The sequence below is a fragment of the Mustela erminea genome, chromosome 8 (assembly GCF_009829155.1).
Source record: "Mustela erminea isolate mMusErm1 chromosome 8, mMusErm1.Pri, whole genome shotgun sequence".
Taxonomy (NCBI): Eukaryota; Metazoa; Chordata; class Mammalia; order Carnivora; family Mustelidae; genus Mustela; species Mustela erminea.
The window spans coordinates 60,908,069-60,924,045 of record NC_045621.1 but is presented as its reverse complement, the minus strand read 5'-3'; the positions used below and the strand labels follow the sequence as shown (position 1 = coordinate 60,924,045).

Genomic DNA, 15,977 nt, shown 5'->3' with positions numbered 1-15,977 from the left:
CCACCACCTGGTACCCCAACCTCCCACCCCCCGTCCCTTCAAAACCCTCAGATTGTTTTTCAGAGTCCATAGTCTCTCATGGTTCACCTCCGCTTAGGAAGAATAAAAATGAAGTCCATTTGAAAATTAGATATTTAATTTAAGAACTTGCAACATAATAGAAAATTTAACCATGACCAAAAAAACCATGCAATTAGGTAGGGTGTACAAAGATGAAGGTATATTCATATACAAATTTACCTGGCAACATAATTTTTTCCTCTTGCATGCATGTTTCTTTTTGTTCTGGGGAATATCCTATCTAATTAGCATGTTACATAAATGACATATGAAATATAATACATATTTTCACCTTTTTACATCTGAGGAAGCTGGGTTTGGCTCAGAGAGGTTAAGTAACATTTAAGTCCAGCTGGGTTCTGGACTCAGGTTTCTATGATGCCAAAGCCCAAGCTGTTTTTCCTGATGCTCTTACCTGCTTTTATATCATTAGTGAGCTGAAAATTATCTGTAGAATTCAAACCAACCTATTTCAGTTTGGGGGAGGCAGGCATTGAAAACTTGAGGTTTTTCTACTTTGTTCATATTTGACTTAGCAATATTTTTTTTTCTCTCAGTGGATCAAAATGAAAGAATTGTCGCTCCACCAAACACAGAAGATCATATGAAAAATGGAGTGAGGAGAACAGTAATCAACGTAGGAGGCGTTGCCAAAAATAACAATGTGGACACGGAAGTTGACAGACTATCAGACTACCAAGCGCATAAAACTGATACTGCTGACAGTTACAAGGAGAATCACCTGGCTGCTTCATTAGTACAGGACCCAAAACTGAATCAATCCAGTGAAGAAAAGACCAAAATGCAGGATGCAGCCATTCAGACCATCCCTTCCACTGACAGCTCTCATGGGAACCACCGAGATCATGATTTGTCTGATTTCAAAGTTAATGAAAGTGTGCCAACTCCAAGTAACAATAAATCAACTCGGCCCTCCTCTTCAAGTCCCCAGGATGCTGTAGATGTCTCAGGAACATTCAGGAGTCAGGGCCTCCTAAATGTACATTCAGAAAATCAACTCCCCATTAAAGGTCCCGTTGGTTCACACAGTAATGAGGATCTTTTCCCTCCTATAGATGGGGTTGATAAGGATTCAGCTATTTCTCATGGGAAGAATTATCCATTGTATAGACAGGACTATGATCCCAAGCCAAAACCTTCAAATGAAATCACGAGAGACTACATACCCAAAATTGGAATGACTACTTATAAAATTGTGCCTCCCAAATCCCTGGAGATATTGAAAAATTGGGAATCAGAAACCACTGGGGATAAAGATGATCAGGAGATACATACTTTAGGAAGAAAGCACACTCATGAGAGATTGAAAGAAACTGCAATCCAAACAGAAGATCTTATTATTTCTGAAAGCCCGAAGGTGCCACAGGCAGACGTTCAGCTGAAGCTTCCCCCAAGAACAGGGCATCTAGTGCACAGCGTGGAGAGCTCACCCCACCTCGCCATGGGAAATCCTCTGAAGCCTCCTCCCAGGACGACGAAAGACACAGGTACAGCTCCGTTTGCGCCGAATTTGGAAGATATAAACAATATTTTGGAGTCAAAACTTAAATCTCGGGTTTCAAATCCCCAGACCAAACCAAGTTCTTTTTTCCTGCAAATGCAAAAAAGAGTTTCAGGTCAGTATGTGACATCTGCAGCTGCCAGGAGTGTGCACGTGGCCCCTAACCCCACTCCACAAGAACTACTAAAGAAGGAGGGGGAAAGGGATGCGATACCACCTCCGGAGGAGCAAACTCTTTCTCCCTTAAGTAAGACAGCTCCATCCCTTCCACAGCCCCATACGAAAAACCCTCAGGATGGCAGCAGCAGCCAGAAGCCCACTGAAACCTCTCCTACTCCCGGAGCTCCAAAACCTGCTCCTCTTCTGGCCAGTCAGTTAGCAGCACTAAATCTGAAGACTTTGAAAACTTTTGGGGCCCCGAGACCTTACGTGAGCTCTGCTCCGTCTCCCTTTGCCCTTGCTGTGGTGAAACGATCCCAGTCTCTCAGCAAAGTGCGCCCAGAGCCGAGCGACGAGGGTGCGGCCGCCCCCCCTCCACCTGACGCAGAAGAAGGGAAGTCTCCTTCGGAACATCAGGTTGTGGGCATCCCTCAGCTGTGTGTGAGTGAGGAGGTAAGGTGGATAAAAATATATGTTTATTAAAAATAAAAAATTAATTAAAAAAAAAAAATAAGGGATTCCAATACAGCCTGGTTTCAATGAGGGTCGACAAGCGTGTTGGTGTTTGTGTGTGACTTAATTCTGAATTCCTGTTAATCTAATAGCAAGCTACCATAGGGGTAAAAAGAGAAGTAATACATAAAATCTGATTATTTACTCTCGGAGCTATTATTAATTTAACACGATTGGGTAGTACTATAAAGGTCATCATTCTATAATTGTATCATTAGCAAATACAGTAATTTAAAGTTTCTTTGCTCCTACATTTGCATAACTTACTGCTTTATAGTTCTGATTCTATTTTCCTCTTCTGCTTTTCTCAGTTTGTTAACAACTTTTCTGGATTTTCTGGTTTCTTTTCTTCTCCAATTCTACCCAATGGCAAAATAGGTAGTTTTAATTATATAGAAACATAAGCATTATTTATAGACTAGATAAAATAACCAAACATTTCCCAGCTAGACATTTTCAATCACACACACTCAACCTCAGTTACCAAACAGTGATACATTGAAATAACTTAAACTAAAACCAGAGTTTAAATATGTAATTTTCTTAATTTCCCATTTTTGTTAATTCAGTGTCAACTTTACCAGTTACTGGTATATTGATTAAAATATCATTTAACCACTGTCTAATAACTGACATAAAAAGGGACATTTGTTGACTTCGTATTTGGTCAATTGAGTGTTATAATTTGGCAGATTCAAATAATATAGTCAGAGGAAAGGATGACATTTACAGTATGAATTACAATAATCCCCTTGCAAGTTAAAAAATATTTTGTGTACCTTTACTCTGATAGTGTTTAAAGAATACGTTCAGATTTGTGTGACAGTTCCAGAAGTATTTTACAGTACTTTTCAAACATTCCTAGAGTAACAGAACATTAACCACACTGCCAAGTAAAGATTTTTTCCATAGTCTCAAAGCAATATTCATCTCGAAGGATATTTCTTTGTATATTTCACATTTATGTTTCTTCGCTTTGATATAATGTCAGGAAGAGATATATGGTATAGAGATTAATTCTTTACTTGGGAACAAAGCCTGTGTTTCTTCTTAGGATGGAATGCCATTCCTAAACAACAGAAGTTTGATTTAGATAATACAGTTTTTGAGTCATTGCCTGAACTCCATTTAGCTCATCTTTCGTAAAGATGTTTGGCAGTTTAAAAAAGACATTTTTAAGATTATTTGATAATAGTTCCAGGTTAAATCAGTTATTAAATATTCTTTCCTAAGAAGCTTAATTAAATTTCTGATTCTTAAATATGGAGATTCCTAATACTTATTTTTAGTTCATGGGAAAATAAAACATGGTTATCATTTAGCCCCTGTGACTTCCAGAAACACAGAATAAGCTATTACATGTAGCACAGTCATTAATATTCTTTTATTATAAGGTATGTTAGATTCAGCCAATATAAAATTGTCAATTTGTCCATTTTGTTCTGTCAAAAGTGATAATTTCACAACGTACTATGTTGTAACTATAAAAGTGTGGGGTTTTTTTTAGTCTGTGGGATTTTTATTATTTTTTATTTAGCTCTTCTAGCCAATTCTCACTGGCAAAACAGCATCATTTGACTTAAGGATAGTAAAATTACCAATGTATTCTTACAGCAAAGAGATGTACCACTTTTCTTCCTTAGCCTCATGAGTTCAAGACAAGAGAAAGTAATACCCTCATCTTCTAGCTGAGCTCTGGCAGCAGAGATAATTCAGTGGGCAAGGAAACTAAGCTATGTCTGAAACACCAGTGTGGCAAATAGTGATTTTTAAAGAATATTGATGATGACATTTTTTTAAAAAAATGATTCATTCTTCACTTGGTATTCATATAAATATTTTGCATTTATTTTTATAGGGAAATAAGTCTGCACATAATGAACAGAAATCCCAAATACCATCTCCACCTGACTGCCCATCATTCATTCTTAAGAGACAAAGTTCTTTAACATTCCAAAGCTCTGACCCAGAACAGATCCGACAGAGTATGCTGACTGCAATCCGTTCCGGAGAAGCTGCTGCCAAACTGAAAAGGGTAAGTTTTCTTTATCAAATGAGTGACAGTGGGTCTATTTTCAACATTGTCAAACTAATACTTAGGGTAAGTTGTTTTCTGGCTTTTGAATCTGAATAGGGAGGGTGCCAGAAGTTACTCTTTGATGGCAAGGGTCATTTTTGAAGTATAAGCTGAAAGAGTCCAGAGTCTTACACATACTTAAAAATATGTCCGGTCTGTTTTCCACACCATAGGCCAGGTGCAGAACGTGAGTTTTACTCTTTATTATATGACTCTACATAGAAAGTACCCTGGACTCTTATTTTATAAATTATATCAGCACAGTAAGAAAAAATTCTTTCAGAAAAGAAAATCCCTCCTTAATCTAGAAAAACTGCACCAGCAATATAAGAACCTGTAAGGTTTCAGTCCTAGCTCCCACAGTGGTCAAAGTTCACTGCCCTATGCAGGAGATTTGGGTGGGGGTGGGTGTTGTTTTATAGATTAGACAAAAAGTATAGGGAAAACCTAAGGAATTTAGATGACATCGAATATAGAAACTCTGGTCTAATAGTGGCGTGCCTGAGTGGCTCACTCCTCTTTACTGAGGTGCAGGAGAACTTCAGGTCTCCTGGTTTAACTCTCTTTGGAGCAAATGCCAAAAAAACGTTACAGTGAATTATTTGTAGGTGAGTTTCCTCCCTCTGTCACTTTCATCCACTCAGAGAGGACGCACGTGGTGAAGCTTGGAGCCTGGCATCATAACAGACTTCCCAGAGACTGTTGTCTCCCTAAATGTCTTTCTTGTTCTCCCCTTAGTTGTCTTGGTTGCAAGTTCCTCAACACCCAAGACAAGAAAAGTACTCATTATTCCCCTGACTCCCTAGGCATTTCGTTTTGTGAATTCCTTCTCTAATCATTTTAGAAGCTATTTAGAGAAGAGTAAGAGATTTGTTGAGCAAAACACTGAGCTCAACAGAAATGAAATCTGCGAAGGGACAGGAATGCTGCAGAGAGAGAAAGAAATGGGAGGGCATCTCGGGCACGTCTCCACGGCCGGCCCTGCTTGCGCTAGCCACTTTTCTCCCTGTGTTTCAGCGGAGCCATGACTGACCGCTGTTTTCACGTAGAGCTCGGCACTCCCAATTGGGCAAACAGGAAGATAGGGCAAAATACTGCCTGCTGTCAGGAGTGGAGGAAAACGTGAAGGGGTAATTCAGGGGACTAGGTTTGAATTTTGTCAGGTATTTGTAGAGTCTGAATTTAGATGCCAGGTGGCAAAAAAGCAAAAAATGAAAAGTGGTTTTTAATACTAAAACTGGTATTTCACAGGTCATAACAGTTATATTTTTATGGGGAAATAGGCCCATGCAAATAAATTGTACGTTCTCACTTAGGGAAATATTTCTTTCTAATCTTTTAAATTAAGGTTGAGTTTCAAATCCATCACTTCTGATTTAAAGCTTTCTCAGTTCAGTACACTTGATAAGCATTTTTTTTCGTAAAGATTTTATTTATTTATCTGACAGAGAGATCACAAGCAGGCAGAGAGGCAGGCGGGGGTGCGGCGGGGACACAGGCTCCCTGCCGAGTAGAGAGCTCAATGTTGGGCTTGATCCCAGGACCCTGAGATCATGACCCGAGCTGAAGGCAGAGGCTTAACCCACTGAGCCACCCAGGCATCCCTTGATAAGCATTTTTAAGCACAAAAGTACTAAACAGTGAATTTTGGAACACTGAAAAAAAAAATTAAATTAAAAAAAAATTACCCAAACTAAAACAAAACAAAAAAAACCCCACTGTACTAGATACTGGGGAGAGGAAGATGAATAAAATGAAGCCTCTGCCTTCTGGGTATTGACAGCCTGAGACTGAATAGCAGTGGTATATCGGGTCCAGGGGAGAACCAAGGAACTACACAGAAAATCGTTGCAGTACCTTTGTACTAAAGTCACTGGATACAGTAACCCATTTCAATGGCTACGTCGCAGAAAACAGTGCATGAAGCTGGGAATGTCTTTTCGGCCAACAGAACCGTACAGGCAAGCAGCTGTGTGCTTGGTGTTCTGGGCTCTGAATTGGCAGTCTCTTCACTTATAAAACTCTCATTGCTTCCAGAATGAGCTGGATGTGAATCAGCATAGAAAGCAGGCCCTAAATGATGATCCTATAATTGTACCCTGTTTCTAACTCACTACTTTAGGTTCTATCGAGGCTAAATTTTATCTTTCAGTAGGATATTATCGATAGCTCGGAGTCTTAGAGTGCCAGTTCCTAAATTTTGTTTAATGGAAATTCTTTACATAATCCATTTTATCCCAGTGAAAATGGACACAGGGTCAAGTAAAGTGAATAATATCCACACTCCATGATCAGTATTTCTGCTTCTAATTATATACCTTAACAAGGTGTGTGTTGTGTGCCGGGACTCACATATAAGAATATTCATGAAATGTTGTTTGTAACAGCTCCAAATAAATATAACCTTAATATCCAAAAAGAGGATAAATAGTATATTCAAAGAATGGATTATCAAACAGCAATTAATTGGGCAAAATGCAGCTAAACACAACAGTATAAAGACCTATAAAAATATATATGTGTAAAGTTCAACAGCATGCGTAGGTGGCAATTATTTTTAAAAGTGAGGAAGTAATTATAGAAATCATGATAGGGTTACTTCCACATGGAAAGAAAAGGGGTTGCTGGAGGCTTGTGGGAGCAAGACAGGCACACAATTTAAGAGGGAACCAAAAATATAAGTAATCAAGATAAATATTAATGCAGTATTTTTTAAATGTCTACATGATAGACATTTAGTGATAGAGAAAATGTCAACATTTTAAAGACAAGCTCAGTAGGGAGCTGGAGCTATTCTTTTCTTGGCCTAGGTGCTGGATTATATATATGTTTGTGTTTATTTTCATTGGGTTGTTTGTTTATATTCAGGGCACTTTTCTGTACGTGTATTATATTTCAAAAAATATTATACTGCAAAAGGAAATAGAAATGGGCACAGGAAGGCTCTGATTCCTTGTGATCTTTGCTTAAGTCCCTTATTTCTGTCCTGTACTGAACATTTCTCCTGGTTTGTTTTAAATTCTAACATTTCTTTTATAGAACAACAGTGAGAGTGCCAAAGAAAATCTTCAGTGATTTTGACAGGAGGTTTACATTGTTCATCAGAAAGTTGGCTCCAGGTTTGCCTATATTTTGGTTCCCAAATGTTCAGTTTAACTCCAGGTACCAACCTGCCTTATGGCTCTGGTTCATACCCGAGTAATCAACCTTCATTTTAATAATTGGTTCATATTAGAACAATTATCTAGTTGACTGCTTTAGTATAAATGTAGTCATGAACATGCCACGTTTTTTCATATTTCTTCAGATTTTCTCCACACCTTACCCCTATTTGACCCTAGTGTAGTCACAGAGATCTGTCTCGTCTTCTTACAAAGTTTCGGTAAATCCGGTTCAGTATTTGACAATATGTGTTTGGTGTTAAGATTTATATGTGAATCAGCAAATTGTTTTCAGAGCATAAGAGATTAAGGAACCTATTATCGTTGACTTGTGTTGATAAAGGAGCTTCTCTGGCTGCTCTCGGTTCTTGATGATGCTTCAGTTAATAAAGCTCATTACAAGTAGAATATAGGTTTGTAAAAATAAAATCTTAAAATACACTGACAAATGGTATTTAGTGCTTGATATTAACCATTCCTTCAGAATACAAAATTTATCTTTGGCTACATGGAAATCTGGAAGGAAGAAAAAAACTGGATAAGACACTCAGAATCTTGCTGGCTTATTTTATTTGTTTAATTAGTCTGCTTTTTATTCTTATTTCCTTGATTGGAATTTGAACAATCTAAAGCTTCAGGTTGGCACTTCTTTCTCTATATTTTTAAATTAAAAATAAATGATAGTTTCATAGTTAATGCTTCTCACAAGAATAAGAAAGCTAGGTGAATATTCCTGAAAAGTCTTTAAAGGGTAGACAGTCAACTAGCAGATGCTCTTATCAGTAAATCTGTTAATGTTACTTTTAAAAATATCTTTATTGTATCATGTTCATTATTCAAAAAGCTCAAGCAGTACCTTTTTACTTTATAATGTTTATAAAAAGTTACCGTATTCCATTCAAGAAATATCCATTGATCCTACACTGTGCTAGGCACTAAAATAAACACACGTATAATGGGGCATTAAAATAGACAAGGTTTCTGAACTCACAAAACTTATGAACTAGTCTATAATGTCTTCTCATGCTTGAAAGTTTAGTATACAAAATTTTAAATATCAAACAAAATACCATCCCCCCAAAGTAACTGCTCATGATAGATTACTGTGAAATCTTCCAGAGCACTTTTGTAGTATGTAAATGCATTTACATACCTACAAAAATAGAATCCTGTAAAACATTCCTGAATACCTCTTTGAAGTTTTCCATCTTATTATACACACACACACACACACACACACACACAATTCTTTTAAGACTACATAGTATTTGACTCTATGAATGAACCATGGTTTAGTTGTTCCTTACTTTTAACCAGATTCTGGTTTTTCCAGTCTATAAATGGTGATACAAAAACATCTCTTAACTTGTATTAGAGTCATCAGTGTGTTTTTTAAATGTTTAAAACAAAATTTCTTTTACTTTACAAAGAATTATGAGAACTGCAATTTTGGCAGTTATTACAAAAATAATTCCTACACACTGAAACTTTTCAGACCAAAGTTACATAATGAAAAGTCATTACCTGTTTGCTGTTCATTGAAAGGAATCCCACAGGATTACTACACAAAATGCAGATGAGCTTTCCTTCTTCTGGTGGCAACTTTTCCTTTGTGTGTGTTTTTTTTGTTTGTTTTGTTTTGTTTTGTTTTTTTCCCAGGTGGATAGTGTCAACATTCTTCTACATTCTGGATTCATAGACAGTCAAGAAAGCTGATTAGTTTAGATGTCAATTTTTGTTTAATAAAAGGCAAAAATGAAGCACAAGGAAATCAAATCCAAACTAAATTTGCCCATTTTATTTTCCTTTTCACTAACATACTCTGTTGCTAAGCAGAATCTATGGCTTCTTGTACTTCAGTTTTCTTCTTGGGAGAAGATGATAATGTTCGTTTAAGAATCTAAACTAGCCAAATTGTAATATAGAGATTAACAATTTTTCTTAAAATATTGTCTTATTTTATGTATAATATTTCAAGATATTATACCTATTTACTGTCCAGAATGCATATGTCTTTTTAAAAATGTTCTAAATAATTCAGAATTTCAAGCTACTTAGGAGTTTATTGGGAGAAAAAAACTACTTTTCATTCATTCTGCAATTGTTTTGGCATAACAGTCCTAGATTTGACTCTTTTAGCCCTTTATATGAAAGCATTTTTTTCATTTTTATTTTATTTCTTTTCAAGTGTTCCAAAATTCATTGTTTATGCACCACATCCAGTGCTCCACGCAGTAGTGCCCTCCATAATACCCACCACCAGGCTCACCTGACCTCCCCGCGAAAACCTTTTGTTTTTCAGAGTCCACAGTCTCTCATGGTTTGTCTCCCCCTCCGATTTTTTGAGAGTGAGAGAACACAAACAGAGGGAGGTAGAGGGAGAAGTGCAGAGCTCCATCATCACAGGACCCTGGGATCATGACCTAAGCTGCAGGCAAACACTTACCCGACTTAGCCACCCAGGCATCCCTATATGAAAACATATTAAAAACAAAAGCTGCATTTTGTTATAAATAAGGGGTACCTGGGAGGGAAACTTCATGTTAATATAGATCACCGATACAATTTTAGAATTTGTAAAATTCTTTGCTTTGTGGAATTCACTTTATTTTTCTACATTCTCCAAAGCACTTTTGGGGAGCCAGAATTGATTTAGCAAAAAATGCTTTTCAACAGCTTGGCCTGCAGTCTGTTTGTGCTCTTGTCCTTTGAGTTGATTTGGTAATTTTGTAAAGACTAAGATGTGTTAATGGATTATTTAACTTGTTTGTTGTGGAAATAACAACTCTCTCATTTTTAATTTTATGGTAGAGTGAACATTTCTTCTTGATTATTTGTGATTTATTGAATACTAAATGCTAAATATTCTCATTTACAATTAAGCAGAAGTTAAAGTGTAGTAATTACTGAATATTAGATAGCTTTTCCATTTTAAATTGATGGGTGCAAAATGTGTTTCTTTCTCTTAGGTCACTGTTCCATCAAATACAATATCTGTGAATGGAAGGTCAAGACTCAGCCATTCCATGTCCCCTGATGCCCAGGATGGCCATTAAATGTTGCCTGTGATAATGCACTTCATCACCTCTATTTCAAGAACACCTTTATCCTAATGGAGAATGTTGGCAAATGTATATTCAGATGTACACTAATATATTGTCTATTAAAGTGTAAGAATTTGTGCTGTGGCTTTTAATGCCACAAGAAGAATTACAGAATTTATAAGTTATGATATTTTTGGCCCTTTTTTTTTAATGGCCTTAAAAGTTGAATATGCTGCTTTAGAACTTTAAGACAAGGTGTTAATGACTTTCATTTTCTTTCAAATGAGAAATGGTCACCTTTTGTTGATTTCACTTACACATTCTCTACTGTGGTGACTTAGACAAAAGGATAAATTGAGATTCATAGACTTATATTTGTGTGACACATAAAGAGGTAGGCAAACGTAGATCTGACCTTTGCTGCCTCAATGTTACAGTTTAATTGGAAATGTTTATAAGTTATATTAAAGTCTGTTTTGGCTGAAAGTATACTATAGAGAATTAATACCAAATAAGTATATTCGGTTCAACAGTTAATTAAAATGATGAGTCATTTAGTGAGCAAGTCTTATGTGTGCTTCCTGTAATTACGAAATCAATGTCAAATTTATGGGAAGCCCATAGTATTTTGATATTAATATGGAACATTTGCTTTTTTAATCTTTAGGACTTAAGTTGCACAAGGAATATTTTAAATATTTTTTATATAATCATGACATTGTTGTCACACAGATATTATACATTTATGTGCCAGAAGCCTTAGAAATCACCTCATGACAATGTTGATCTATTGTGACAATTATTTCACTTTTGATATGCAGCAAAGAATAGGTGGGGGTTAGTCCATGTCCCTATTGGAAAACTTCAAAGGCTACTTGGTGGTTCCATAAATCCTGGTTTTAATTAAAGTAAAATGATAAAGTCTTTATGTAGTTCAGATGCTAATATTCTAAATAATAATATATATTTACATTAAAGCTAAAACTGTTAAACAAAACAATGCCTAACTTGTTGGCTTATAACTGTACTGGGATCTAGGGCTTATTCATGTTCTAGTCCTACTTTAAGAATCTAATCACTCTTTTATTCTAAAAGCTTGGTCATACAAGTTGATATTACATTGGTTTTCACTGAAGCTCTTGGGATATCTGCCTTTTCAGAAAATGTGTTGATTTCTACCCCCTCTTCCCCCCGTTTAATAAAAGCAAGTTATATATTTGGTTTGTGTGTGTCCACAGCATCTTTAGGAATTTCACCTGACGACCTATCTCTATCAGCCAGTAAACAAAAAAGTCACAGTAAGGTCTACCATCCATCAGGGCTCTCTAGGGTACATGTAGGCCCATTCAGACTCCAGAGTGCATGATATAATCATTTAAAATTCTTAGCATATTAAATGTTAAATGTTGTTATTTCTTTAAATCAGACGTGAAGAGACCCTTATATATGGAAACTTAAGTTCTATTATTGTAAACTGTAGCAAAAAGAGTGACTTTTTGTAGAATTATGATTGATTATCCACTTGGTAAAAAAATAAATCTGGATCTCTACTTCAAACCATAAACAAATATATTTGAGTTGGATTAAAAGCATTTATCATTTTTTTGGAAAGATTTATTTATTTGAGTGAGAGAGTAAGGGGGTGCGGGGTGCAGTCAAGCAGACTCTGTACTGAGAGCCTAACGTAGGGCTCAGTCTGATCACCCTGAGATCATGACTTGAGCTGAAACCAAGAGTTGGACACTTAACCAGTTGTGCCACCCAAATGCCCCTAACAACGATTTTTTAAAAGTAACTTAGATGAGTATATTAAAATATATTCAACATTTTTCAGACCTCAACATGGAAAAAAAATAGGACACAAAGGGACATTCATAAAAGTATAAATTTATATTAAAATTTGAGACTTATATGTATATTAAGTACTATAGAAGTGAGAAAAGCCATAAGAATGTTTTTAATATAATCTATAAAAAAAATAAAAATTCCTGGAAGTCATGAAAGACTACCCAAAAGAAATATGCACACTGAAAAAACAAAAAAGATTTCTTACAAGAATAAATCTGAAAGGCCAATAAATAATGAATACTGTTCACTAATCAAGGAAATACTGGTTAGGACACAAGGAAGTACTACATCACACCCATCAAATTAGCAACAATTTAAGTTTCAAAATAGCAAGTGTTGTCAAGGACAACAAAGCAGTGGAACTCTTTCACTGTTGATGGGAAAACATACTGGCACAACGATCAAATTTTCAATATCTAATAAAGATGTATTACCATGTTTCCTTAAACAGGTACTTCTGCAGGTGCATAAGGAGACATTAACAATGGGGTCCTGGTGGCTCAGTGGGTGGGGCAGGCAAATCCCTCTTCAGCTTGTGAGTTTAAGCCCTGCACTGGGTGTAGAGATTAAAACAAAACAAAACAAAAAAAGGGTCATGGCAGCATTGTGTACAATAGCAAAAGGAAGTCCTAATCAGCACTCAGCATTAGTACCTTCATATGATAGACATCTATACAACAGTCAAAATGATTAAACCAAGCTATGCATGTCAACACAGATGCAGCACAAAAATGAGCAAAAAGAGCAAGTTGCGCAACAGTGCATGATTTATGACACCAGTTATATAAAATAGCAAAACAATACCGGATATTATGGCTGCATACATAGAAAAAAAAATACACAGGTTTGCTACTGGGTACCAAGAAATGAAGACTGGATTGGGGAAGATGGACAGGTGTCATCAGTTGTGTTTGCAGTATTTTATTTTATAAACTGCAGTTTGAAAACAAACACACTCGACCCTTAATAAATAGGGATTCAGCGTGCCAATCCCCTGTGCAAAGATCCACGTAATAACTTTTGACTCCCTCAAATCTTAATAGCCTACTGTTGACTGGAAGCCTTGCTGAAAATGTAAACAGTTGATGAATACATATTTTATATGTTACATTATTATATACTGTGATTTTACAATAAAACCAAAGAAAAAGCATTAAGAAAATCATAAGGAGGAGAGTACGTTTACACTCCTATACTGATAAAAATCCGCATACAAGTGGACCCAAGCAGTTCAAACCCATTTGTTCAAGGATCAAGTGTACTTGTATTACTCCAGATTTTAACATACTTGAAGTAGTTTATACTTAAAATATTTTTCTAAGATTGTATAGTACTTAATGGTATGATATGTACATGAGCCATTAATAAATATATATTCTGAAAAGATTGCCTTATCCACACTGTTTCCAGAGAAAAACTTCCACTATCCTCTCTACTCGATTGGGAAAGAAATTTGAGACAAGTAGTTTTCACCAGCCACATCCTTAAGTAATAGCAGAATGAAGATATAGAAATGATTTAGAACTAATTTACCATTTTCATACTTAATATTTTGCATATAGACATTTTTCTTTTCCTTTCCCCCATCAGGTTATTTCTTTATAATACACATTTTTTAAGTTATCCGGATTCTATATAAATATGGGGTATGAAATGAAATACTTTTTTGTCTCCAGCATCCCACTCCCCTCCCCAGAGATAACCACTATGAGTGTTTTTGTTGTTGTTTTTTAAAGATTTTATGTATTTATTAGAGAGTGAGCACGCAGGTGGGGGAGAAGCAGAGGGGCCAAAGGAGACAGGGAGAGAACTTGCCACAGACTCCACACTGAGAGCAGAGCCCAACTCGGAGCTTGATCCCACAGCTCTGGGATCATGACCTGCACTGAAACCAAGAGTCAGATGCTTAACCTACTGAGCCACCAATGCACCCCAAGCACTGTTAATGTTTTGATATAAATCTCTACATAAATCTATTTATATCCAATGCAGTATATTTGTACCCAATACATACAGGTTTATTTATATTGCATTTTTGCATTTTCTTAGTTTTTTTCTTCCTGTCATTGTTATTACTGCTTTTAACATTAAATATCTAATATCTTTTTTTTTTTTTTAAAGATTTTATTTATTTGACAGAGAGAAATCACAAGTAGTGAGAGAGGCAGGCAGAGAGAGAGGAGGAAGCAGGCTCCCAGCGGAGGAGAGCCCGACATGGGGCTCGATCCCAGGACCCTGGGATCACGACCTGAGCCGAAGGCAGAGGCTTTAACCCACTGAGCCACCCAGGCGCCCCGTTCTACTTGTTTCTTGCTGTAGTACACAGTTATACCTAAAGGCAGAGTACCTGGGCTTGAATCACAGGTCTGCCACTTACAAGACTTGAGATCTTGAGCAAATTACCTTTTTTGTGCCTCATTTTTAACTTCTGAAAAACTGCATTAATAATACACCTCGGTTGGTTAAAGCAGCCAGCTCTTGATTTCAGTTCAGGTCATGATCTCAGGGTCCTGGGATTGAGCCCCGTGTCTGGCTCCGCACTCAGCCAGAAGTCTGCCTGAAGCTCTCACTCTCCCTCCCTCTCCTTCTGCCCCTCCCCCTGCTTGCACACATACATGTGCACTCTCTCTCTCTCTAAATAAATAAGTAAATCTTCAAAATATATAATACACTTTCCTCGTGAAATTGGTTGTAAGGATTAAATGAATTTTAAGAGTTTGGCATACAACTCATTATTTAAAGCTATATATATATATTTTAGATATTTATTTTAGAGAGAGAACATGTGAATGGGGGGAGGGGCAGAGAGGGAGAGAAGCAGACTCCCCACTGAGCACAGCGCTGACTTGGGGTTCCAGGTGGGGTTCAGTCTCCCAACCCATGAGATCATGACCAGAGTGGAAACCAAAAGTCAGACACTCAGACTGAGCCACCCAGGTGCCCCTAAAGCTATCTATTTTTTTAATTAGCAATAATCGCGCCTCGGATAAACCTCATTGGCTACGATACTGCCACTGCGCAAAGCTTTTAAAAAAAGATTTTATTTACTTATTTGACAGAGAGAGAGATCACAAATAGGCAGAGAGGCAGGCAGAGAGAGAGGGGAAGTAGGCTTCCCGCTGAGCAGAGAGCCCGATGTGGGGCTCGATCCCAGGACCCGAGACCATAACCTGAGCTGAAGGCAGAAGCTTAATCCACTGAGCCACCCAGGCGCCCAAAGCTATCTATTTTTACTACTGCTATTAGTGAACAGGTATTACTTACCTAATATATTCCCCGTCCTTCTGAAGAGTGCTACCCTCCCTCCCACTTTAAGGCCCGATCTGGGCTTGTCCGCCAGGCATTGGCAATAGATTCCATACTCTGCTGTCTGATCCAAGTCCTTGAATGAGACCAGTCTTTTTTTTTTTTTTTTTTTTTTAAAGATTTTATTTATTTATTTGACAGAGATCACAAGTAGGCAGAGAGGCAGGCAGAGAGAGAGAGGAGGAAGCAGGCTCCCTGCTGAGCAGAGAGCCCGATGCGGGATTTGATCCCAGGACCCTGAGATCATGACCTGAGCCGAAGGCAGCGGCTCAACCCACTGAGCCACC

The 15,977-nt window shown here is 37.1% G+C and overlaps 1 protein-coding gene, 1 long non-coding RNA gene and 1 other non-coding gene across 11 annotated transcripts in view; 1 reads left to right on the top strand and 2 right to left on the bottom strand.

Annotated features, from left to right (window-relative positions):
• COBLL1 (cordon-bleu WH2 repeat protein like 1) overlaps positions 1 to 11,757 on the top strand; it is a 171,702-nt gene extending 159,945 nt beyond the window's left edge. For all 9 annotated transcript variants that reach the window (XM_032355778.1, XM_032355777.1, XM_032355776.1 and 6 more), the window contains 3 exons: positions 618 to 2,194; positions 4,113 to 4,289; positions 10,462 to 11,757. In XM_032355778.1, the coding sequence (XP_032211669.1) occupies positions 618 to 2,194; positions 4,113 to 4,289; positions 10,462 to 10,548 (1,841 nt within the window). In that variant the 3' untranslated portion in view covers positions 10,549 to 11,757. The remainder of the gene's footprint in view (positions 1 to 617; positions 2,195 to 4,112; positions 4,290 to 10,461) is intronic.
• Positions 1,562 to 15,778, bottom strand: LOC116597705. Its single transcript, XR_004288748.1, has 5 exons — positions 15,649 to 15,778; positions 12,819 to 12,937; positions 9,017 to 9,179; positions 2,522 to 2,613; positions 1,562 to 1,672 (listed from the first exon to the last, which is right to left on the bottom strand). It is a non-coding gene; the product is annotated as an uncharacterized LOC116597705 (long non-coding RNA).
• On the bottom strand, positions 15,277 to 15,410 carry LOC116598052. The gene has a single exon (XR_004288941.1). It is a non-coding gene; the product is annotated as a U4 spliceosomal RNA (small nuclear RNA).
• Positions 15,779 to 15,977: the final 199 nt, after the last annotated feature.